Source organism: Pelophylax lessonae (assembly GCF_965119305.1).
Source record: "Pelophylax lessonae genome assembly, chromosome: 11".
Lineage (NCBI taxonomy): Eukaryota > Metazoa > Chordata > Amphibia > Anura > Ranidae > Pelophylax > Pelophylax lessonae.
The window spans coordinates 10,496,444-10,521,773 of NC_138778.1; the positions used below are offsets into that span (position 1 = coordinate 10,496,444).

Here is a 25,330-nt window from a genome sequence, read left to right on the forward strand (position 1 = left end):
GAGGTTGAATAAAGACAATGGTCCATCCAGTTCAACCTGTGTAGGTGTGTGTGGCCGTAATCATGTTTCATACCCCTGAATGTTCTGATCATTGAGATGTACGTCCAAGAGTCTTTTGAAAGCCACCATACTTCCCGCAGAAACCACCTCTTGTGGTAGAGAATTCCACAGTCTTGTAGCCCTAACAGTAAAGAACCCCCTGCGTTGCCTGAGGTTAAAACGCTTCTCCTCTAATCGCATTGTATGCCCTCGAGTCCTCATGCAATCCTTTTGTCTGAATAGCTTTTTTTCTATGCTGAGATCACCATTGAGGTATTTATAAATTGCTATCATGTCCCCTCTCAGGCGTCTCTTCTCCAGGGAGAATAAATCAAGCGATTGCAGAATGCTACCTTCTCTGCCCACCATGTTTGGAGCCAAGCAGAACATGGCATGCAGCGTCAAACCCAAAACTTCTTCACTTTTCATTTCAAGATACTTAGCAGGAAAACACGACTACCAAATTTAAGCTGTCCATACAACACCAGAATTATATTCACAATTTTTTGTTTTTGGAACTTTCTTTTCATTTTCCATTAGTTACCGGGATCAAATCAATGCTTGTTTTTTTTCCCATAGTAATGAGAAAATTCAAAGCAGGATGAAAGTTTTTCTCAGATGGATGCAATTCCAACTGTAAAAATAATGGTCTGGACCAAGACTTGCGGTCTTTTGAATGAAATAAGTTACCTCAATGACGGCAAGAGAGAACATTACGACCAATGATTTTTCTATGAACATTCGAAAGTAACCTAACCATGTATGGCCAGTATTAGTTTCACAAAAAAACAGATGTTACGGTAGCGGGAGGATGCCATTGGCTGTCTACGGGTTGCAGATTTCACTGGCAGAAGCATTGGGTGGAATTGGCTAGGACTTATGGGTAATGGCACAGCCAGATTGAGCGATTGTGCAAGAGATAGATATTCAATTTCTGACCAATCAAGCATCCCCTGCCTGATTGGTACAAAGACAAATAAGATACCTACAGTGAGGGGGGAAAAAAGTATTTGATCCCCTGCTCATTTGCCCACTGACAAAGAAATGATCAGTCTATAATTTTATTGGTAGGTTTATTTTAACAGTGATAGACCGAATAACAACAAAAATATCCAGAAAAATGCATTTCAAGAAAGTTATACATTGATTTGCATTTTAATGAGTGAAAAAAGTTTTTGGATCTCCTATCAATCAGCAAGATTTCTGGCTCACAGGTGTCTTCTATACAGGTAAGGAGCTGAGATTAGGAGGACTGTCTTAAAGGGAGTTCTCCTAATCTCACCTGTATAAAAGACACCTGTCCACAGAAGAAATCAATTAATCAATCAAATTCCATATCACTTCAATATGGCCAAGACCAAAGAGCTGTACAAGGATGTCAGGGACAAGATTGTAGACCTACACAAGGCTGGAATGGGCTACAAGACCATCTCCAAGCAGCTTGGTGAGAGGCTAACAACAGTTGGTGCAGACAGCAGCCATACCCCAGTATTTTTAAAAACGATCGGCTTTCACATTAGGGTGGTCCCAGCGGTGGATTCTCCACGTGATCACCCTTACGGTGCGGCGGAAGAGGGGCCCCCTCCCGCCGCGTCCCGGCCGTTTTCCCCGCTTACCGGACCCGGATCCTCTGAGACAGGAAATCGAGTGAGGGCAAGATGGCCCTAACTTGACTCTATGGTCTTGGAGGACCGGAGCGACAGCAAACATCGTTGCCTAGCAACCGGTTTAAAGGGCCCATTTTTTTTCAACGTTTTTTTCTTTCCTTTTTTAGTGTAGTTGTGAGGTCTTTCTGACCCCAGATCTCACAATAAAGAGGACCTGCTATGCCTATTTCTATTACATGGGATGTTTACTGTACATTCCTTGTAATAGGAATTAAAATTATCACATTTTTTAATCGCTATTGCTCAGTTCTTCAAGTACCTCTGCTTCGCTGTCGCTGTTTTTCAGTTCCTCTAAAAGTGCTTTTGCGCAAAAAGAACGCTTTTTGGATGCCATGGTCGTTTCCAATTTTCCAGGCACAAAGAACTGGAAAAGCACAGGCAGGGGACTGGAAAAGTCCCCAGGTGAAATCCTGTGGTGAGATGGGATGATACAGTGTAATCCGTTAGGATCACAGCTTTCTATCATCTCATTTGGTGTATTTACATGTTTGAAATTGCCGCCGGTTCCACCCCCTGCGTCGCAACGCTCGCAGGGAAGGGAACCGGAAGACAAGTGCTGGTATTCCCGAGCACACAGCAAGAGGACAGTGGGAGGACGGCGGGAGGACGGCGGGGGAGGACAGGCGGGAGGATGGCGGGAGGAGGATGGCGGTGGAGACAAGCGGGAGGACGGCGGGGGAGGACAGCGGGAGGACGGTGGGAGGATGGAGGGGGAGGACGGCGGGAGGATGGCGGTGGAGACAAACGGGAGGACGGTGGTGGAGGACAGCGGGAGGACGGCGGGGGAGGACAGCAGGAGGACAGCGGTAGGACAGCGGGAGGATGGCGGGAGGACGGCGGGGGAGGACAGCGGGAGGACGGCAGGGAAGGACAGCGGGAGGATGGCGGTGGAGGACAGCGGGAGGACGGCGGGAGGATGGCGGGGGAGGACAGGCGGGAGGATGGCGGTGGAGACAAGCGGGAGGACGGCGGGGGAGGACAGCGGGAGGACGGTGGGAGGATGGAGGGGCAGGACAGCGGGAGGACGGCGGGAGGATGGCGGTGGAGACAAATGGGAGGACGGCGGTGGAGGACAGCGGGAGGACGGCGGGAGGATGGTGGGAGGACGGCGGGGGAGGACAGCAGGAGGACAGCGGTAGGACAGCGGGAGGATGGCGGGAGGACGGCGGGGGAGGACAGCGGGAGGACGGCAGGGAAGGACAGCGGGAGGATGGCGGTGGAGGACAGCGGGAGGACGGCGGGAGGATGGCGGGGGATGACAGCGGTAGGACGGCGGGGGATTGCAGGGGAAGGTGAGTTTTAAAATGTACAGAACAGATTTCCGTGCAAAATAATGGTACCGCTTTCAGCACCTAAAATCTGAAATAACCATACCGCCAGGGAGTTTAAGAGAGCTTAGGCCAAGGCCTAAGTCAAGACCTGTCTGAAGAAAACCCAAAGTATTAGTGGTGGAGGGGAAGAAAACCCCGACCATCAGCACAAGACAGGAACTTGTTCCAGGATCTTTGAGTACACTGCATTCATTGTAGGTTTCCTGGCCTTCAAGAGGGTAGAACAGCCCAAGGACTCAAACCTTCGCCTTTCAACCTCCAAACTCGAAGATCCAATCTCTAAAGATTCAGGTGGGACTGGCCTCGCTTAGACAGTAGTTGAGGAAAAAGAATGATGGGATAGGGGGCTAGGCCTTTCTTTTATGCTATGCGCTAGTCCTGAGGGAGGAGTCAAGGTGGAGCCCTATCCCATCACTGGTATGCTACCATGGAGGCACCAGGAAAAAGTTTTGCCTATAGTTCTACTTTAATTGTAATAGTAAATGTAGAATTATGTACAGAGCTCATTACTTACGCTTCCACTTTCGGCTTTCACGGAGACACCTTTTCCATCTTTGTTCTGTATGACCCCCTTCACATAAAGGTCTTTATTGTCCACCACGTACACAAAGGTCTTGGCATCGAAGGGCTGATTCTGGGCCTCAAGCCGCTCCTTCTCAGACTTACGCAAATACTGCGCAGCCTCCCCAAACGCGGTCATATCTGCGGACATGGCTGCAATTTACCTGCAAGATAAGAAAGATTCACTTTACTAAGCTTAGGAGATAAAAAACAGAACCGCAGATGATGGGAATGTCTTTCCCTGGTTCATGAATTGTTGAGGGCGGCCATACACAGGACCAAAAATTTTTTTTGTGTCCGTTAACCACTTGATCTCTGGAAGGTTTCACCCCCTTCATGACCAGGGCAGTTTCTGCTATTCAACACTGCTACTTTAACTGGCAATAGCGTGGTCATGCAACACTGTATACAAGTTACACTTATATTATTTGTTTCCGTTTTCTTTTGGTGGTATTTGATCAGCACTGTTTTTTTTTAGTATAAAAACATATACAACTGGCACCCACAGTGCCAACCCCGGGCACAGGAGTCTTACACACAAAAATATTCTCATTAATCTTCTCTAGTTTTTGGGACGGGGGCCAGGGAAGTAAACGAAACACTACCAGCGGACCATCGAAACCCTAACTAAACTTTTTCTTGTTGTATAGTTCATCGATTTTTATGACGAATTATGACTTTACCAATAATAAATGAGCAGTCAGGATGAGACAAGTTCTTTCACTGAAAACTGGTTTTATTGCAATTTTGCCAAAAAAAGAGGAAATGTTAACTTTTGCTCATTAGGATAATTAGGTTAAATTTGGTAATTTTGGTATCTGGGAGGGGGGTTTTTAGGTCTTTTTTGGGCATTGAATTTACTTTGTATTTCATTTTGTGTTCTTTGTGTTTTTTTTCTTCCATTTAATTTTTTTTTTTTGATAGTTATTTGTGTGCTGTTGCTCTAAATAAACAATTTTTTTTTTTTGTATAAAAACAAAAAAAGAACAAAAATTTTGAAAAAAAACAAAAACTATATTTTTTTTACTTTCTGTTATAAAATATTTTCAATAAAATCAAATTTCTTCATAAATTTAGGCCAAAGTGTATTCTACTATTTGTAATAGGGGGGTGTTTGCGGCTAGGTGACAATGTTATATCATGTACCTCATCCCCAAAGTAGTATATACAGTGGGGATCGAAAGTTTGGGCACCCCAGGTAAAAATTTGTATTAATGTGCATAAAGAAGCCAAGGAAAGATGGAAAAATCTCCAAAATGCATCCAATTACAGATTAGACAATCTTATAATATGTCAACAAAAGTTAGATTTTATTTCCATCATTGACACTTTCAAAATTACAGAAAACAAAAAAAATGGCGTCTGCAAAAGTTTGGGCACCCTGCAGAGTTAATATCTTGTACTGCCCCCTTTGGCAAGTATCACAGCTTGCCAAGGCTTTTTGTAGCCAGCCAAGAGTTTTTCAATTCTTGTTTGCGGTATCTTTGCCCATTCTTCCTTACAAAAGTCTTCCAGTTCTTTGAGATTTCTGGGCTGTCTGTCACGCACTGCTCTTTTAAGGTCTATCCATAGATTTTCAATTATGTTGAGGTCAGGAGATTGTGAAGGCCATGGCAAAACCTTCAGTTTACGCCTCTTGATGTAATTCCCCGTGGATTTCGAGGTGTGTTTAGGATCATTATCCATTTGTAGAAGCCATCCTCTCTTTAACTTCAGCTTTTTCATAGATGGCATCAAGTTACCATCCAAAATTTGCTGAAATTTTATTGAATACATTTTTCCTTCTACTCGTGAGATGTTCCCTGTGCCACTGTTGGACAGAGGTTCTTTTCATTAAATTCTGGGCCCCTTCTTCTCCAAACGTAGCTTTGCTCATTCCGGCCAAAAAGTTAAATTTTAACCTCATCGGTCCACAGAACTTGAGCATGTGCCAGGTCACGTACGGCCTCGCGCATGCTCAGAAACGCGTCGTGCATGCCGTGCATATCATACATACTCCACATTCCCTGGTGATGGGGCCGCTTCCATCCACCACCCGCATCTCACAGCCGTTGATCCAGACGCTGACTGCTGACCGCTGATTGCTGCAGGAGGCAGCCGGCTCCCTTCTTTCCTGTGACCAGCGATTCAGCCACAGATCGATCCAGCTACAGACGGCTATATGCGAATGGATGACACCCCCCAGAGGATCGTCCCACGATTGTGAAGTGATACAGCCCTATTGTCTTGGCGTCTAGTGAGTTGTTACTAATTTTGCCTTGTTTTCAATAAAAACTGTCTGCACTTAGAGCGCTTTTCTTTTTTGTCTATTCAGAATTTCCTCTTTTTCTGCGGAGAGCTGCTCAGTGCCTGTGGACATTCCCATCCAGGACTATTCATCCATCAATTTTGTGGTATTTTTTCCCATTTTGGTTTTTCTCCCATCTTGGTATATTTGCTTTGCTTTATTGCCCCTCCCCCCCCCTCCCTGTTTTTTTCATTTATTTATTCACTCCTCATATGCTGGTGGTCTCTTTAGTGCTCTAGTATTGTTGTTTTTTTTTTTTTGATAGTGGATAAGAAGTCCTGGATTGCAATCAGCATTACAATTCCTTCCAAAAGTGTTTAGTAGGGTTGAGGTCAAGGCTCTGTGAAGGCCTCTCAAGTCCCTTTACACCAAATTGGTCAAACCATGACTTTATTAAGCTGGCTTTGTATAGAGGGACAGTCATTGCTTGAACAGAAAAAGGTCATCCCAAAGCTGTAACCACAAAGTTAGAACACCGCAACTGTCTATGATGTCTTTGGTGTATTAATTGTTCCCTGAACTCCATCCTTTGGATGAGGGTCCATAATTACTTTGGCCTTATCATAGGTGTTGAAAAGACAAGAACTCACTACTCAAGGTGGTGTAATTGCCTGATGACTCACACTGGTGCATGCCCCGGCTCGCCTCCGTGAATGATGCACACAGTCAGTGTGTGAAACGCGTCTACCTTGTCACGATTGTCATATTTGGATGTCCAGTCAATAAATCTGGATTTTGACTCAACCTGGAGTGCTCCCAATTCCTTATCATAGGTGTGATGGTCAGGTGTCCTCAGACTTTTGTGTTTATAGTAACTTTGCTGAATTTATAAAAATATAGGTTTATGTTCAGAGCTACAGGTAGACATTTAGAAAAAACATGTATGTAACGTATTACTAAACTAAAATAGACCAACCACAGAACATTTGTAGATAAAAATTTCCATATAACTCATCTCTGCAGGGAATATTCCGAATCCTGCATGAAAATCTGTACACAAATCTCTCACGTTACGTTTCTGGCGCCATCTGCCTCCTAGCTACTAACATGCTCAGAATGGTGCTAAGCTCAGTATTAATAAAACTGGCACCCACAGTGCCAACCCCGGGCACAGAAGTCTTGCACAAAAATATTCTTATTAATCTTCTCTAGTTTTTGGGACGGGGGCCAGGGAAGTAGGAGAAACTCTACCAGCGGACCATCGAAACACTAACTAAACTTTTTCTTGTATAGTTCATCGATTTTATGACAAATTATGACTTTACCAATAATAAATCAGCAGTCAGGATGAGACAAGTTATTTCACTGAAAACTGGTTTTATTGCAATTTTGCCAAAAAAGAGGAAATGTTCACTTTTGCTCATTAGGATAATTAGGGTAAATTTGGTAAATTTGGTATCTGGGAGGGTTTTTTTTTTTTTTTTGGTCTGTTTGGGGCGTTGAATTTATTTCATTTTGTGTTCTTTGTGTTTTTTTTGTTTTTTTTTCCATTTATTTTTTTTTGTATTTGATTGTTATTTGTGTGCTGTTGCTCTAAATAAACAAATATTTCACTATATTGTCAAAAGTATTGGGATACGATAGTAAAAAGATCAGGCGCCTTAGGAATTTTTTTTGGGGTAGCACTGAAAAATAATCTTTTAATGGAACACTCAGACCTTCTGCTGATCCACTATAGATTAACTATATATAGATAGAGGAAATTAAAGAAATTCAGCGCAATGTCTGTTAGTTCACCGATTTACAACTAAGTTACTATTATGTAATATTTGGGGCTCTTATATAAAGTGCTATCCGAAAAAAAAAAAAAAAAAGTCAAATAAATCCACAAATTTATATGCATATATGTGTATATATATATATATATATATATATATAAATAAAAGTGCACATATACATATAAATATGTATATAAATATATAAATTTGTGGATTTATTTGAAAAATTGTTTTTTTCGGATAGCATATATATATGTATATATATATATATATATATATATATATATATGTATATATATATATAAATAAAAGTGCACATATACATATATATATATATAAAATTGTGGATTTATTTAAAAAAAAAAACATGGCATCCCAGTCTTAGTCCGTAGGGTTCAATATTGAGTCGGCCCACCCTTTGCAGCTATAACAGCTTCAACTCTTCTGGGAAGGCCGTCCACAAGGTTTAGGAGTGTCTATGGGAATGTTTGACCATTCTTCCAGAAAAGCATTTGTGAGGTCAGGAATGATGTTGGACGAGAAGGTCTGGCTTGCAGTCTCCGCTCTAATCATCCCAAACATGTTCTATCTATCTATCTATCTATCTATCTATCTATCTATCTATCTATCTATCTATCTATCTATCTATCTATCTATCTATCTATCTATCTATCTATCTATCTATCTATCTATCTATCTATCTATCTATCTATCTATCTATCTATCTATCTATCTATCTATCTATCTATCTATCTATCTATCTATCTATCTATCTAATCTATCTATCTATCTATCTAAGTGGTTAAAGCTTTAAAGGTTAAAATAGTCGTTACTTATCGGTTTCTCCCCGAGATCCTCCATCGCTCTTCCCCTTAAGTATTTGTGACTTTGGGTGGACATAGCGGGACGCGTTTCATTAGGACGGCTCGGGGTTACTAAGCCTCGGATGATCTGGACTCAGCACTAAGCAGGTGGTTGGCTCTCACCCCCCTCCCTACAGGCCTCTGCCAACCAGGCGGGGGGGGGGGGGGAATGAATGGGACCCCTCGGACAGCCTGTAAGCATGAAGCATGTATGGCCTCTCATAACACAGGGCTGGCATGTGGCAGCTTGCAGAGCATTTACTAGAAGATAATTCTGTGAAGCCTTCCATACTTTGGGACTTATTATTGTAATTTATATGAGCTGGCCGAGGACCTTCATACGGGGCCACCAGACTACAGAACATTTACTAGCAGAATGTGGACGGCGTAATGAAAGGGATTACTTTCCTTCACTCAGAGTGCCTCTATAAGTGTATGTAGCACTGCCCCCTTGAGGGCTGCTGGATTATTCACCTTGGGAATCCCCCTGGGTTACCGTTAGCAACTGCAGCATGCACAATTTAACTCTTGACTCCTTGGCTCAGTCAATAAATAGGGGGTTGTAGTTGTTTTTGTGGTTTTTATTTGATTTAGGGATGGGAGATGGTAATAGTGGTATACTCCAAATTGAATTATTCACAATGTCTGAAGATGTGGCCAGGCTGTAGATCCACCTTGCCACTAGATGAATCAGGATTACGTTTCTGTAAGAAAGACTATCTTCGGGATACCCACCTAGTATTCCCTTTCACTCTACCGACTGACACCCGTCCTTTGACTATCCTACACCAGGATGGCCCCCCTCAGGTCAGGCCCCTAGACACAATCCCCTTTACTCAATATACTGTTTTTCGTGGGTCTCCAGTGTCTCTAACCCTTTCAGTCAGCTCTTATGGACCTCTGGGTTCAGCTCCTTCCTTCTGGTCCCCAGGCTGACAACCTGTGACCACGTGCCACCAATGCAGAGGAGGAGACAGCCGCCACCCTTCCTCTGGGACTCTGCTTTCCAGCCAAAAGACCCCGCAGAACAGGTGCTCCTGGCTTTTATACCACACCCCAGAATGCACCGAGACCACTAGTCTGTGCCAATCACTGAAGCTGTATCAGAGCCTGTGTACCCATTGATCAGATTTCCTCCACTGTCCAATGTGCCTCCCCATTGGTCCAGCGTGGGACACTCCCCAGACCAGATGAAGCACACACTGAGCACACTGAGCAGACCTAACTCACAGATCCTGCTCTCTGGTAGGCAGAAAGCAATATAGATTTCCCTGCTGCTCCTCTGATAGGCAGACAGAGCCAAAAACTACACTCTCTCACTAGCACCTACCTAGGAGGGTGCTACACTCACCCCCCCCCCCGCCAAACTGAGCAGCCATGTCCTCACTAGCACCTACCTAAGAGGGTGCTACACTCAACCCCCCCCCCCCCCCGCCAAACTGAGCCATGTCCTCACTAGCACCTACTTAGGAGGGTGCTACATGTATATAAACCCAAACAATGATCTCTTATTAGCTCCCTATTGATCAGTTAAATATAGCATTGTAAGCGTTTTGTTATATCTATTCCGTAAGTGCGGAGAAATGCCTGTTGATCCTGCCAGAGATCTTGTGAGCTGATAACTTTCTGTGTTCTCTGCCTGTGCTGCACTCTTATCAGTTACATTGTTCCCAGCTATCTCCAGGGACTACACTACACCTCCCCTAATCATAGAGAAGAGGGAAAGGGGAGATGTTCTGTAGTTATGCCTATGTGTCAGAGGCAAAACTAGAACCTCCAGGGCCCCGGTGCAAGAAACCATGAAGGGCTCCCCTGACCCCGGGCCCTTTCCTTCAAGCCTGGGGCTCTTCCCACTGATCCTGGGGCCCTTTACGCTCTTTGTCGGACCCTTTCACAAGTTCTGCAGTGGGCCTCCTTCCTGCCATCTTGGGGCCTCTCCACGGTGGTGGAATGCCAGGGCCCGGTCACAAGTGTGACCTTTGTGATCCTGGAAGTTCACCCTCTGGTGTCAGTAGTTTTTATTTTTTGGTATTTTAATTGTATTATTTTTTATCATTTTATTTTATTTTTTTACAATGTCACTGACTATGACTCTGTGCATTCAGAAAAGCAAGGAGCTGAGAAATTACATATTTACCAACCCCTTCCTGGTTCTCTATTGCACACATCTCCTGCAGCAGCCGGCAGGAGAGGGGAGGGAGCACAGTGGGGGGGGGGGGGGGGGGAGGTAGGCAGGGGAGCACACAGGGGCCCAGAGACAGCAGAACACAAGTGAACTGGATAGGAGGAGTGGCGGGGGCAGCATACAGAGGAACCAATCTCCTCCATTTTCCTCCTGCAGCTACAGGAGGAAAAAGGAGGACAGTGATTTCTCTACATGCTGCCCCCGCCCCCCCCCCTCCCACTGCAATGTCAGACAGCGCCACTCAGTGAATGAAGTGTACACCTAAAATAAAATTCCCCCTAGCACACTGACCCTGAGCACACTGACCCCTAGCATACTGACCTCTAGCATACTGCCCCTTAGCACACTGCCCCCGAGCACACTGCCCCCTAGCACACTGACCCCTAGCATACTGCCCCCTTAGCACACTGACCCCTAGCACACTGCCCCCTAGCATACTGACCTCTAGCATACTGCCCCTTAGCTCACTGCCCCCGAGCACACTGCCCCCTAGCACACTGCCCCCTAGCACACTGACCCCTAGCATACTGCCCCCTTAGCACACTGACCCCTAGCACACATCCCCCTAGCACACTGATCCCTAGCACCCTGCCCCCTAGCACACTGCCCCCTAGCACCCTGCCCCCTAGCACGCTGCCCCCTAGCACTCTGCCCCATAGCACACTGCCCCCTAGCACACTGCCCCCTAACACACTGCCCCCTAGCACACTGCCTCCTAGCACCCTGCCCCCTAGCACACTGCCCCCTAGCACTCTGCCCCCTGGCACACTGGAGGAAAAAGGAGGACAGTGATTTCTCTACATGCTGCCCCCGCCCCCCCCCCCTCCCACTGCAATGTCAGACAGCGCCACTCAGTGAATGAAGTGTACACCTAAAATAAAATTCCCCCTAGCACACTGACCCTGAGCACACTGACCCCTAGCATACTGACCTCTAGCATACTGCCCCTTAGCACACTGCCCCCGAGCACACTGCCCCCTAGCACACTGACCCCTAGCATACTGCCCCCTTAGCACACTGACCCCTAGCACACTGCCCCCTAGCATACTGACCTCTAGCATACTGCCCCTTAGCTCACTGCCCCCGAGCACACTGCCCCCTAGCACACTGCCCCCTAGCACACTGACCCCTAGCATACTGCCCCCTTAGCACACTGACCCCTAGCACACATCCCCCTAGCACACTGATCCCTAGCACCCTGCCCCCTAGCACACTGCCCCCTAGCACCCTGCCCCCTAGCACGCTGCCCCCTAGCACTCTGCCCCATAGCACACTGCCCCCTAGCACACTGCCCCCTAACACACTGCCCCCTAGCACACTGCCTCCTAGCACCCTGCCCCCTAGCACACTGCCCCCTAGCACTCTGCCCCCTAGCACTCTGCCCCCTAGCACACTGCTCCCTAGCACACTGCCCCCTAGCACACTGCCTCCTAACACCCTGCCCCCTGGCACACTGCCCCTAGCACCCTGCCCCCTAGCACACTGCCTCCTAACACCCTGCCCCCTGGCACACTGCCCCTAGCACCCTGCCCCCTAGCACACTGACCCCTAGCACACTGCCCCCTAGCACACTGCCTCCTTGCACCCTGCCCCATAGCACACTGACCCCTAACACACTGCCTCCTAGCACCCTGCCCCCTAGCACTCTGCCCCCTAGCACACTGCTCCCTAGCACACTGCCCCCTAGCACACTGCCTCCTAACACCCTGCCCCCTAGCACACTACCCCCTAGCACACTGACCCCTAGCACACTGCCCCCTAGCACACTGCCTCCTTGCACCCTGCCCCCTAGCACACTTATTGTCATGTAAGGAGGGGGCAATGAGGCTAGCTTTCCATTGGCTAAAGCAAAAACGCTTGGCCCCTTTCACAATTGTGCGACTTGTCCTGTAACTTGGGACTGCAAAATCGCATGACAAGCAGTACCCCATGATATCCAATGAGTACCATTCATATCTGTGCGACTTCAAGTCACAGTGACTTCAAAAGTAGTCCCTGCACTACTTTGGTCCAACTTTGATGCGACTTGAGGTCCATAAACCTGAAGATTACACAGGCATTGCTTCAAGTTTCGTTGAAGTTGCGCGATTTTTAGGTCATACAGGTGTGAAAGGGGTCTCAGGCTGGCCATACATGTTCAATTTTCTTTTAGATTTACCTTAAACTATTACTAGTGCAAGGGCCTGCCTAATTGGATACAATTGAAAGTTGATTAGTTTGTTTGACCTCATATTATATGGTTTTTGGTAAATCGAAAGGAAAATTGAACATGTATGGCCAGCCTACGTTTGCAATTGCCACATTAAAAAAGATTTAAAAAAAGCACTCTAAAAAAAATCTGCCTAAAAATGCACGTGTTTCCGTGTTAGCGAGGATTTATGGGGGATTATCTGTGAAGTTTAGGGGGCAGCCAGGCAATTTAGACTTTGAATGGGTAATTATTCCTTGTGTGTGAGCGCCATCTAGTGCATCAATTCCATTACTACGCCTACTAAAAGAGATGTGGCTGCTATTGCTGAGTTATTCTCTGGAAATTGGGGTACCTCCAGGGCTTTTTCTCTCAGAGAATAGTTGCAGGAACCCCCCCCCCTTCTGAATCACCCACCTTTGAGCATGCCCCTTGGCATCACCCCCTAGCCCCCTTCCCAGTACAGACCCTTTTAGAGAAAACCAAGTATCATTTTTTGGTGCTAAGTAATTTGTATGGACTTAAAAATTAATTATAACAAGAAAAGCAGTAAAATAGATACCTACAGCCATTACAGACCCCATCACCAACAATAGATCCCACGGCAACAACAGATGCCCCCACCAAAACAATAGATCCACTTCAGCAACAATAGACCCTCTCTACCAAAAATATACATATTTCCTAGCAGCCAACAATAATAGACCATTCAACAGCCAGCAACTAAAGACCCCTCACTCAACAGTGATCCCTCTCAGCAACAACAGATCCCCCACCAGCAACAACAGACCCTCCCAACCCCTTTCAGCAACAATAAATCCCCCAGCAGCTGGCATCCATAGATCCTCCAGCATATCCCAGCAACCCTTGCCATTACATACATGTAGTGCTAGAGATGTCAGAACTGCGTCCCTCCGCGTTCCTGCTGAAAAAAAGCCCTAGGGACCTCCAAGCACCAAGACTAAAATGTTGTGGGTCTGTTAGCATAACAGCGAAAAACGGGTGAGGCTGTTCCTTATCCTCCATGTACTTCTTCTTTCCTGCTGCACCCCCTTAAAATTGAGCCCTAAAGTATATCCCCTGGATGGAAATATAATATATTGCAGCTTACCAGTCCTTAGATGTGGTGGCTGCATTAGTTTTCCTTTTTCAGATATTTTTCTATTTTTTTACCTGTAATCCTGCCAGTAACACGCTTCTTGTCCTAGGCTTTACTGTATCTATTGAAGAGCAGTGTTGTCACCCTACAGCAACAGAACATCCCCATCTCTTCAACTGCATAACATGTAGGGGGAGGTGTTCTGTAGTCCATAGATATAGCTGGGGACAATGTAGCAGATAAGAGTGCAGCTCAGGCAGGGAGCACAGGAAGTTAATAGCTTACAATATTTTTGAAGGATCAACAGCTATTTTTTTGCACTTATCGAACCGATATAACGAAACACTTTTATTGATTTATTAAAAGAGGAAAAGGGAGCAAATACACGCAATGTCATTCCGAATTTTAGTGGACTGTAAGAATATTATCATCAAGATAATATGTTAGTGCAAATGTGAATTGATCTTTTTATAATGCTCTGCTGACAATTCTCCACCAACACTCTGGGTTGGATTTGCTAAAGACAGACTGTGCACTTTGCAATTGCTCCAGAGCTTAGTAAATGAGGGAAACTTCACTTTGCAGAGAATAATGTGGCACTATTCCTCCCACTGATACCAATGATGGGGCACTTTTCCTCCCACTGATACCAATGATGGGGCACTTTTCCTCCCACTGATACCAATGATGGGACACTATTCCTTCCACTGATACCAATGATGGGGCACTATTCCCCCCCACTGATACCAATGATGGGGCACTATTCCCCCCACTGATACCAATGATGGGGCACTATTCCTCCCACTGACACCAATGATGGGACACTAATCCTCCCACTGATACCAATGATGGAGCACTATTCCTCCCACTGATACCAATGATGGGGAACTATTCCTCCTACTGATACCAATGATGGGGTACTATTCCTCCCACTGATACCAATGATGGGGTACTATTCCTCCCACTGATAACAATGATGGGGCACTATTCCTCCCACTGATACCAATGATGGGGAACTATTCCTCCTACTGATACCAATGATGGGGTACTATTCCTCCCACTGACACCAATGATGGATGTTGGGACACTATTTCTCCCACTGACACCAATGATGGGGCACTATTGATCTTTCATTGAAAATAATCAAGCAACAAATTGTATACAAAAGTAAAAAACAGAACTATAGTACAATATTCCAACCGAAAACAAAGGAATACACATCCATGTGCAGAATATATACAATGTATACATAATCCACTTCCAACATTTTTCGAAAACTATTTACATAAAGCAGCAGAGAGGGCCTAAGAGGCACAACCCATCACCTATGTATGCAGCCATTTATCAAAAACTGAGCATTAAGAAAAAATCTAGGGTGATAAGAGACAGAAAGCCACACCCGGGAAAGAGACTCCTGGCAGTCAGGGAGGCTTGAAACCCCTCCACGCCTTAAGCCAAGCCCTCTGACCCCACTTGTCTCTCTCAAGCACCTGAATATTCCCCACCTCAGGAAGGATTTTACGCCGAAGGGTGACCTGACACTGTGCATTCCAGGTGTAATAACGGACTACTAAACTAACTAAAAAAAGTGTATCCAAACAAAAGCCCCCACCAGTATTGAATGCTCCGTACACCCACTCAGCATAACTCAGCCTGGAGAGGAAAGGAACACCGAGGGCCCGCCCCACCTGTTTGTATACCTCTATGTTAAAAGGGCAACGAAGCAGAAAATGGTCCATAGTCTCCTCCTCACCTGTACATTCCTCCCGAGGACAACCACGTTCCATCCCACTGCGGAATTTTAAATTGCCCCGAACATAGAGCCTCCCGTGGAAGCACAACCAGGCCAGATCCCTGAATTTAAGGGGGACTCTAGCCAAATTAATCAGTCTTAACCCTTCCCTCAAAATTGGGCCTGGGCAATCCCTTAAGGCCAGTGGGTAATGAAAGACTTCGCTCAAGACCCGGCTCATAAGGACTTTCCTCGGAGCGGATCTGAGATCTTCAGCCGACAGTCGCCACTGCCGCAGAAATTTCAGACACGGAGCGACATAGGCTGGAAGCTGACCACGATGACCCCTGAGATTCTTCACTTGGCCACCTTCTTCCCAAGGTCGCAGAAAGGGCCTAAACCAAGATCTAAACATGCCTGCCCATCCAGGAGATCCACTGCAAGCATACTACCAATGTTAAACTTGAGAAATAGCAGTGAAAAGAAAAGAACGGGGTTAACCATACCTAAGCCACCCTCCCTCCTGGATAGATAGGTGACATTCCTCTTGATGGGGTTCAGTCTGTTCCCCCACAGCATCTGGAAGAACACACTATAGATCCTAGCATAGAGAGACACTGGCAAGATGCAGACAGGGCTGACATACAAGAAGATCGGTATCAGGTAAGTCTTAATCAGATCAACCCTTTCCCTCAGAGATAACTTCCATCTCTTCCAGCTGACCACCTTAGTATTGGCAACTTCCAGCCTACCTTCCCAGTTTTTGAGGCCATAATCGCCAGGTCCAAATTCAATGCCTAATATCTTAATTTTTTCCTGGGGCACTGGAAAAGTGTCCGGGAGATCAAACCCCTCACCTTCCTTTCCCATCCAGAAAACTTCACTCTTTTCCTGATTGATCTTAGAGCCTGATGCTTCAGAGTACCGCGATGTCAGAGAGACCACCTCCTCCGCTTGATCTGTCCCAGTGACAATCACTGACACATCATCATCATCACCATCATCATTGGGCACTATTCCCCCCCTGACACCAATGATGGGCACTTTTCTTCCTCTGATACAAATGATACGCTCCACTTCTACCACCAACACTCCATTACTAGAAGAAATCTCCATCCTGACATCTCTTCTATTTATAGACTCATATTGTCACCAACACAGACGGCACCAATTTATAGCAACCGTCCAATGAAAATTTCTGACAATTCAAACCTGCTGTCATCTAAGGATGAGCTCAGTGGTCACCCTAAATGTAAGTTTGGACCAAACACACCGGCTTTTCTTACTTTCGTCTGAACGCCACACTTTTAGTGGGATCAGCATAGAGGAAAGTTAGAGCTTCTGGCTGTCAATGGTTACAAAGGAAGCAGTGACTGCTTGCACCTGCTGCGTCCTTACCAACCACTGATGTCCCCCAGTCCATTCACTTACAAGGCCAGGAATCCTCAACCATGAAAGCAGGTGGGCGGTGAATAAGCGGGTAAATTATTGCCTAAATATGACCACACTGACTCATTACTGATCATCCATTGTCTGTAATGGCGGGAGATGGGAGGCAGAGTTTTGCTGATTTTCAAGTTCCACAATTCTGACATCACAACTTTCTAATTTCAAAAACTGTGGCAAAATAATAATCTATAATAAAGACACTAATAGCTCAGAGGACATTGTGTACAGTCCCCACAGCCTGCAACATGTGGGCAGTAGCTCCTCCCCTCTTCCATCATTCATAGTCCCTCCTTCATCATACATAAACCCTCCTCCCTCTGCTCCTTTATCATTCATGAACCCTCCTCCTTCCTCTCCATCATTTAAAGACCCCACCTTCCCCTTCCATGTCATACATATTATTAACCCATCCTTCCCCTCCCCCATCATTTGTAGCACCCCACCCTTCCCTTCCTGCATCATTTATAGATTCCTATCTATTGTTCATAGCTCCTCTTTCTCCGTCATTTAATAATCCTTATCCCCTTTTCCATAATTCATAACCCCCCTCCTGCCTGCCCCCTATTATTTCGTATCTCTCCCCCCCCTCCCCACCTATATCATTCATAGCCCTCTTCCCCTCTTACATCTTCCATAGTTCCTCCTTTTCCTCCTCTTTCATTATTCCTCTCCCCCCCACCATTCTTATTCCCTCCTACATCATTTTTTAGCTATTTTTCCGTTCTCTGCCCCATCATTCGTAGCCTCACCCCTCCCCCATCATTCGTAGCCTCACCCCTCCTCCATCATTCATAGCCTCACCCCCTCCGCCATCATTCATAGCCTCACCCCCTCCGCCATCATTCATAGCTCCATCCCCTCCCCCATCATTCATAGCCTCATCCCCTCACCCATCATTCATAGCCTCATCCCCTCACCCATCATTCATAGCCTCACCCCCTCCTTCATTATTCATAGCCCCATCCCCTCCCCCTTCATTCATAGCCCCATCCCCTCCCCCATCATTCATAGCCCCCCCCTATCATTTATAGCCTTATCCTCTCCCCATCATTCATAGCCCCATCCCCCTCCCCCATCATTTATAGCTCCATCTCCTCCCTCATCATTCATAGCCCCACCCCCTCCCCATCATTTATAGCCCCACCCCTCCCCCATCATTCAAAGCCCCCACCCTTCCCACATCATTTATAGCCCCATACCCTCCCCCATCATTCAAAGCCCCATCTTCTCCCCCATCATTTATAGCCCCATCCCCTTCCTCATCATTCTTAGCCCCATCCCCTCCCCCAGAAGTCATAGCCCCATCCCCTCCCCCATCAGTCGTAGCCCCATCCCCTCCCCCATCATTCATAGCCCCATCCCCTCCCTCATCATTCTAAGCCCCATCCCCTCCCCCATCAGCCATTGCCCTCTCCCCTCCCCCATCATTCTTAGCCCCATCCCCTCCCCCATCAGTCATAGCCCCATCCCCTTCCCCATCATTCATAATCCCATCCCCCTCCGCCTCCCCCATTAGTCATAGCCCCATCCCCTTCACCATCATTCATAGCCTCATCCCCTCCCCCATCAGTCATAGTCCCATACCCTCCCTCAACATCCATAGCCCATCCCCTCCCCTCCCCAACATTCATAGCCCCCATCTTCTCTCCCATCTTTCATAGAGCAATCCCCTCCCCCATCATTCATAGCGCAATCCCCTCCCCCATCATTCATAGTCTCATCCCCGCTCCCAACATTTAAAGCCCCACCCCTTCCCACATCATTCATAGCCCCATCCCCTCCCCCATCATTCATAGGCCCGTCCCCTCCCCCATCATTCATAGCCTCATCCCCTCTCCCAACATTTAAAGCCCCATCCCTTCCCACATCATTCATAGCCCCATCCCCTTCCCCATCATTCATAGCCCCATCCCCTCCCCCATCAGTCATAGCCCCATCCCCTCCCCCATCATTCATAGCCCCATCCCCTCTCCCAACATTTAAAGCCCCATCCCTTCCCACATCATTCATAGCCCCATCCCCTTCCCCATCATTCATAGCCCCATCCCCTCTACCATCATTAATAGCCCCACCCCTTCCCCCATCATTCATAGCCCCATCCCCCTCCCCCATCATTCATAGCCCCATCCCCTTCCCCATCATTCATAGCCTCATCCCCTCTCCCATCATTAATAGCCCCACCCCTTCCCCCATCATTCATAGCCCCATCCCCCTCCCCCATCAGTCATAGCCCCATCTCCTCCCCCATCAGTCATAGTCCCATCCCCTCCCCCATCCCCTCCCCCATCAGTCATAGTCCCATCCCCTCCCCCATCAGTCATAGTCCCCTCCCCTCCTACCGACTTACCGTTTCCGCTGGTTTGGCTAAGAAATGATGGTGCGGCCGGCTGCTCCCATAGGTGATCAAAGAGTAGATACTCTATGATCACCTCTATGGCCTTGGAGGACAGAAGTGACGTCACTTTCAGTCCAGGCTGAAAGTTAACCATTTTTTTTTTTGACCACTTGAAGACCGTCCCACACAGATGCGTCAGAGCGGCCCTCCTGCGCAAAATCAGGTATTTCCTGCTCTGGGTCTGGGGCGCATGCGCTGCCTTGGACTGACTCCCACTGGGATTCAACTCAGCGGGAGCCAATCAGCGGGTCCGGCAGACCTGATATCTGCCCGAAACCACCGATCGTTTACAGGAGAGGCAGACCGCCGTTCTTTAAAAGAGGAAGATGGAGATCATATGTTCCTGCTAAGCAGAAACACCAGTCTTTGTCTTCCCCCAGTTAAGCACCTCCTCCACAGTTAGCAAGCACTCCCTAGGAACATAGATCGCCCCTAATATCAACCCCTTCCCTGCCAGTGTCATTAGTACATTGACAGTGCATTTTTGGTAGCACTGATCACTGTATTGGTGTCACTGCTCCCCAAAAAGTGTCAGATTTGTCCGCCGCAATGTCGCAGTCCCGCTATGAATCGCTGATCGCTGCCATTACTGGTAAAAATAATAAATAAATAAAATATCCATAAAAGTATCCCAAGAAGACGCTATATCTTTTGCGCAAACCAATCAATACACGCTTATTGGGCTTTTTTTTTTTTTACCAAAAATATGTAGCAGAATACAAATTGGCCTAAATTTATGAATAGATTTGATTTTTAACATTTTTTGGGATGTTTTATAGCAGAATGCAAAAAAATATTGGTTTTTTTTTTTTTTTTTTTTCAAAATTGTCGGCTTTTTTTTGTTTAAAGCGCAAAAAATAAAAATCCCACAGGTGATCAAATCCCACCAAAAGAAAGCTCTGTTTGTGGGGAAAAAAGGACGTCAAATTAATTTGGGTACAGCGTCACACGACCGCGCAATTGTCCGTTAGGCTGCATTCACACCTGAGCATAGCTTCTTTGCGCGTTTTTTATGAGCGATTTTGGCGCATTTTTATGAGCAACTTTGGCGCGTTTTATTAGGATACAGCTTCGCACGACCGTGCAATTGTCAGTTAAAGCAACGTAGTGCCAAATCGCAAGAAATTCCCTGGTCATTAAGGGGGTAAAACCTTCTGGTCCAGAAGTGGCTAAATGTATAAAAATGGTGAACTCCAGGCAAACAATACAAATAAACAACATATATGGGAGCCCACCAATATAATAATATAATATAATATATATAATAATATAATATAATAACAATAATATATATAATATAACATAATATATAATAAATAATATAATATAATATAATATATATAATATAAATATATAATAAATACAAATTATATTGTATTTTATATATTATTATGTATAATATAATAATATATATATATTATAATATATAATATTATATATATATATATATATATATATATATATATATATATATATATATATATATATATAATATAATAATATAAATATATAATATATAATATAATAATATAAACATATAATATATATATATATATATATATATAAAATAATAATATAAATATATAATATAATATAAATATATAATATATAATATAATATAATATATAATGTATATAAAATATAATATAATAATATAAATATATAATATAATATTTAATGTATATAATATAATAATATAAATATATAATATAATATAATATAATATAATATAATTGTGCCCATCAACTCATGAGATTTTCACAGCTCTGCCACACAGCACAGCCTTGCTAAGGCCTGACTTTGCTGCAGTTCAGTAACACACACAGGTCACGTCTCTCCCCCCAGCTATGATTGGACAGTGAAGGAGGAGCAGCACAGTGACGAGCTCACCTGTGACTCTGCTCTCTACTCCTATCAGCATGCTCCTTGCACTGCAGCACACCCGGTGCTGCTTCTCCCTCTCTCAGTCCTAGTTCTGCTGTACAAAGACTGCCAGAAGCCTGAAAACAAGTCAGATTTGGGTACATATGTAGTAATGATGCCCTTAGCTGAGCAGTATACACCTGCAGCTGTCCTTTCCTGCCAGCCTATCCCCATCGCCTGATGCAGTGCAGTTTTCCGGTGAAATTGATGGGATGAAATATTTGGCATGAAATGACGGCTGAGTCCTGGAGCAGAGATTGATGAGAGCTCAGCACAGACACGCTGACAGCACTGAATGTACGCAGACAGAAGCAGGGAATTCTCTTACCTCCTCCAGCAGGTTGTGGCTCCCCTCCAGCTCTGGACGGCGACATTTATAGCGGCTCCCACAGAAGTGGCGTTCTATATTTGGGCAACAATGGTCAGATCCGGCGGCTGATACCGTCTTATAATAGTCTGTGGGGTGGGGGGGGGGGGGTAAGGAGGGGGAAGGGGGGGCTCCTGGGGTGAAATCGATATTTTGCCCTTTTGTCCGCAGGAAATTGTAACACTTTCAACTGTTTCTGGAACCGCTGCGAGCGATTCGTCTGCCTCCTTCCCTGCAGATCTGGTTGGAGGATGAAATCACGCGCTGAGCGTTCTGCGATTATTTTCTACGCTTGTTTCTACATTTTTTTTTTTTATTTATTTATTTTTTTTAAATCACGCGCTGAGCGTTCTGCGATTATTTTCTACGCTTTTTTTTTTTTTACATATTTTTTTATAAATTTTTTTCTTAAATCACGCGCTGATCGTACTGCGATTATTCTCTATGCTTGTTTTTACATTTTTTTTTTTTATTTTTTTTTTTTTAAATCACGCGCTGAGCGTTCTGCGATTATTTTCTACGCTTTTTTTTTTTTTTTTACATGTTTTTTTATAAATTTTTTTCTTAAATCACGCGCTGATCGTACTGCCATTATTCTCTATGCTTGTTTTTACATTTTATTTTTTTATTTTTTTTTTAAATCACGCGCTGAACGTTCTGCGATTATTTTCTACGCTTTTTTTTTTTTTTTTTACATATTTTTTTATTAATTTTTTTCTTAAATCACGCGCTGAGTGTTCTGCGATTATTTTCTACGCTTTTTTTACATTTTTTTTTATTTATTTATTTTTTTAAATCCCGCGCTGAGCGTTCTGCGATTATTTTCTACGCTTTTTTTTAAATTTTTTTTTTATTTATTTATTTTTTAAAATCCCGCGCTGAGCGTTCTGCGATTATTTTCTACGCTTTTTTTATTTATTTTTTTACATTTTTTTTTATTTATTTATTTTTTACTACTAAATATTTTGGTAAAATTTGACTCCACCGGAAACCTCGATCTTTTCCAGATGGAGGAAGAGTGGAGCGTCCTTCTCTAATCCGCTTCTCACCATCGCTTTCTTCCCCAAGATTTAACCCCTTGTTGGCCATTGGTACGTCAGTAAAGGGTTAAACCAAAAAAACAAAAATATAATACATTGTAGCCAGTTGCGGGACAAAGTCATACAGAGCCCAGAGTGAACATACCAAACACCCCCCCCCCTCCAAGATGTATGACCCCCCCCCTCCGAGATGTATGACCATTAGATGTCAGCAAACCCCCCCCCCCCCCTCCAATATGTATGACCATTATATGTCAGCAAATCCCCCCCCCAAGATGTATGACCCCCCCCCCCCTCCGAGATGTATGACCATTATATGTCAGCAAATCCCCCCCCAAGATGTATGACCCCCCCCTCCGAGATGTATGACCATTATATGTCAGCAAATCCCCCCCCCTCCAATATGTATGACCATTATATGTCAGCAAACCCCCCCCCCCCAAGATGTATGACCATTATACGTCAGCAAATCCCCCCCTCCAATATGTATGACCATTATATATCAGCAAATCCCCCCCCTCCATTATGTATGACCATTATATGTCAGCAAATCCCCCCCCCCCAAGATATATGACCATTATATATCAGCCAATCCACCCCCCCCCCCCCTCCAAGAGGTCTGACCATTAGATGTCAGCAAACCCCCCCCCCCAAGATGTATGACCATTATACGTCAGCAAATCCCCCCCCTCCAATATGTATGACCATTATATATCAGCAAATCTCCCCCCTCCAATATGTATGACCATTATATGTCAGCAAATCCCCCCCCTCCATTATGTATGACCATTATATGTCAGCAAATCCCCCCCCCAAGATGTATGGCCATTATATATCAGCCAATCCACCCCCCCCCTCCAAGAGGTCTGACCATTAGATGTCAGCAACCCCCCCCCCCCAGGATGTATGACCATTATATATCAGCCAATCCACCCCCCCCCCCCCCCAGGATGTATGACCATTATATATCAGAAAATCTACCCCCTTACCCACTAAACATAAATCCCCCCTCCCAATATTAATCTGCCCCCCTAACCCCTCCTTCAAGCCCAAATCATCTCTCTCTAAACCCCCCCTAAAAAAAATCACCCATCCTCGCACAAATCCTCTACCCCGATTCCAAATCCCAACCTCCCAGCACGAATTCTCCTCCCAATCCCCCCCCCCCCCAAAAAAAATGTTTCCCCCTCCTAGAATAAATACGCCCCAATCATCCCAACTAGCACAAATTCACCCCCCCCCCCTCTCACCGCACAAATCCTCTTTCCCCCATCCTAGCACAAATTTCCCCTTTTAGCATAAATACCCCCAATTATCCCTCTAGCACAAAGCCCCCCCTCCCAGCACAAACCCTCTTCCCCTATCCCCCTGCCCAACACAACCATCCCCCTCCCCCCCCCCCCCCTCCTTCCCCCAAATCACTAATCCAAGCACACACCAGCTAATTTCCCCTCCTAGAATAATACTTATCCCCTGCCACCCTCCAAATTCCCCCTCCCCACACAAATCTATCCCCCCACCATCTCCTTGAGGTGCCCCCCTACACCTCACATGACACCACAGTGCCCAGGGCAGCCATCCCTTTTGCCCACCCCTTGTCCTGGCCCTGTGCTTTCTGTTTCCCAGCTCTGCCCCTCACTTATTCCCAGAATCCCAGCAGCAGCACAAGGTAAGGGCAGAGCACTGTGATGTAGGGGATGGTGGGGGGACTCTTAACATCTGATGTAATGGGGGGGGGGACTCTTAACATCTGATGTAATGGGGGGGGGACTCTTAACATCTGATGTAATGGGGGGGGGACTCTTAACATCTGATGTAATGGGGGGGGACTCTTAACATCTGATGTAATGGGGGTGGGGACTCTTAACATCTGATGTAATGGGGGTGGGGGGGTGCTCTATAGACATCTGGCCTTTAGATACAACCGGCCCTTTGAGGGCAACCATAACGCTGATGCGGCCCGCGATGAAGTTTCGTTTGACACCCCTGACTCCATTTTCTGTATCTAGATTCCATCCTGGAACTTTTATTTAAATATCTCTGGGAATGTGATGTGATTGGCTGTCCTCGTAGGGTTCAATATTGAGTTGGCCCACCCTTTGCAGCTATAACAGCTTCAACTCTTCTGGGAAGGCCGTCCACAAGGTTTAGGAGTGTGTCTATGGGAATGTTTGACCATTCTTCCAGAAGCACATTTGTGAGGTCAGGTACTGATGTTGGATGAGAAGGCTTGGCTCGCAGACTCCGCTTTAATTCATCCCAAAGGTGTTCTATCAGGTTGAGGTCAGGTCAGGCCAGTCAAGTTCCTCCACCCCAAACTCACTCATCCATGTCTTTATGGACCTTGCTTTCCTCTGCCGCCTTCCTCTGCCGGCTGGTTGGAGTCCCGAACAAAGCCAGATTCGGCTGTAATCGGGTCTCCGATGTAGTAACCCAGATGTGACGTCACAACCTCACTTCCGGTTTACTCAGCTGCTAACAGTGCC

At 45.6% G+C, this 25,330-nt stretch overlaps 2 protein-coding genes across 2 annotated transcripts in view; both read right to left on the reverse strand.

Annotated features, from left to right (window-relative positions):
• LOC309567093 (myosin-4-like) overlaps positions 1-21,875 on the reverse strand; it is a 97,123-nt gene extending 75,248 nt beyond the window's left edge. The window contains exons 1-2 of the mRNA XM_082272417.1: positions 21,766-21,875; positions 3,552-3,762 (exon numbers count right to left, since the gene is read on the reverse strand). Of these exons, the coding sequence (XP_082128543.1) occupies positions 3,552-3,749 (198 nt within the window). The 5' untranslated portion in view covers positions 3,750-3,762; positions 21,766-21,875. The remainder of the gene's footprint in view (positions 1-3,551; positions 3,763-21,765) is intronic.
• The window catches only part of LOC309566868 (uncharacterized protein), a gene marked incomplete at both ends in the record, with an annotated part of 28,010 nt that continues 6,438 nt past the window's right edge, over positions 3,759-25,330 (reverse strand). Inside the window, 3 exons of the mRNA XM_082272216.1 lie at positions 3,759-3,762; positions 15,577-15,770; positions 16,232-16,422. Of these exons, the coding sequence (XP_082128342.1) occupies positions 3,759-3,762; positions 15,577-15,770; positions 16,232-16,422 (389 nt within the window). The remainder of the gene's footprint in view (positions 3,763-15,576; positions 15,771-16,231; positions 16,423-25,330) is intronic.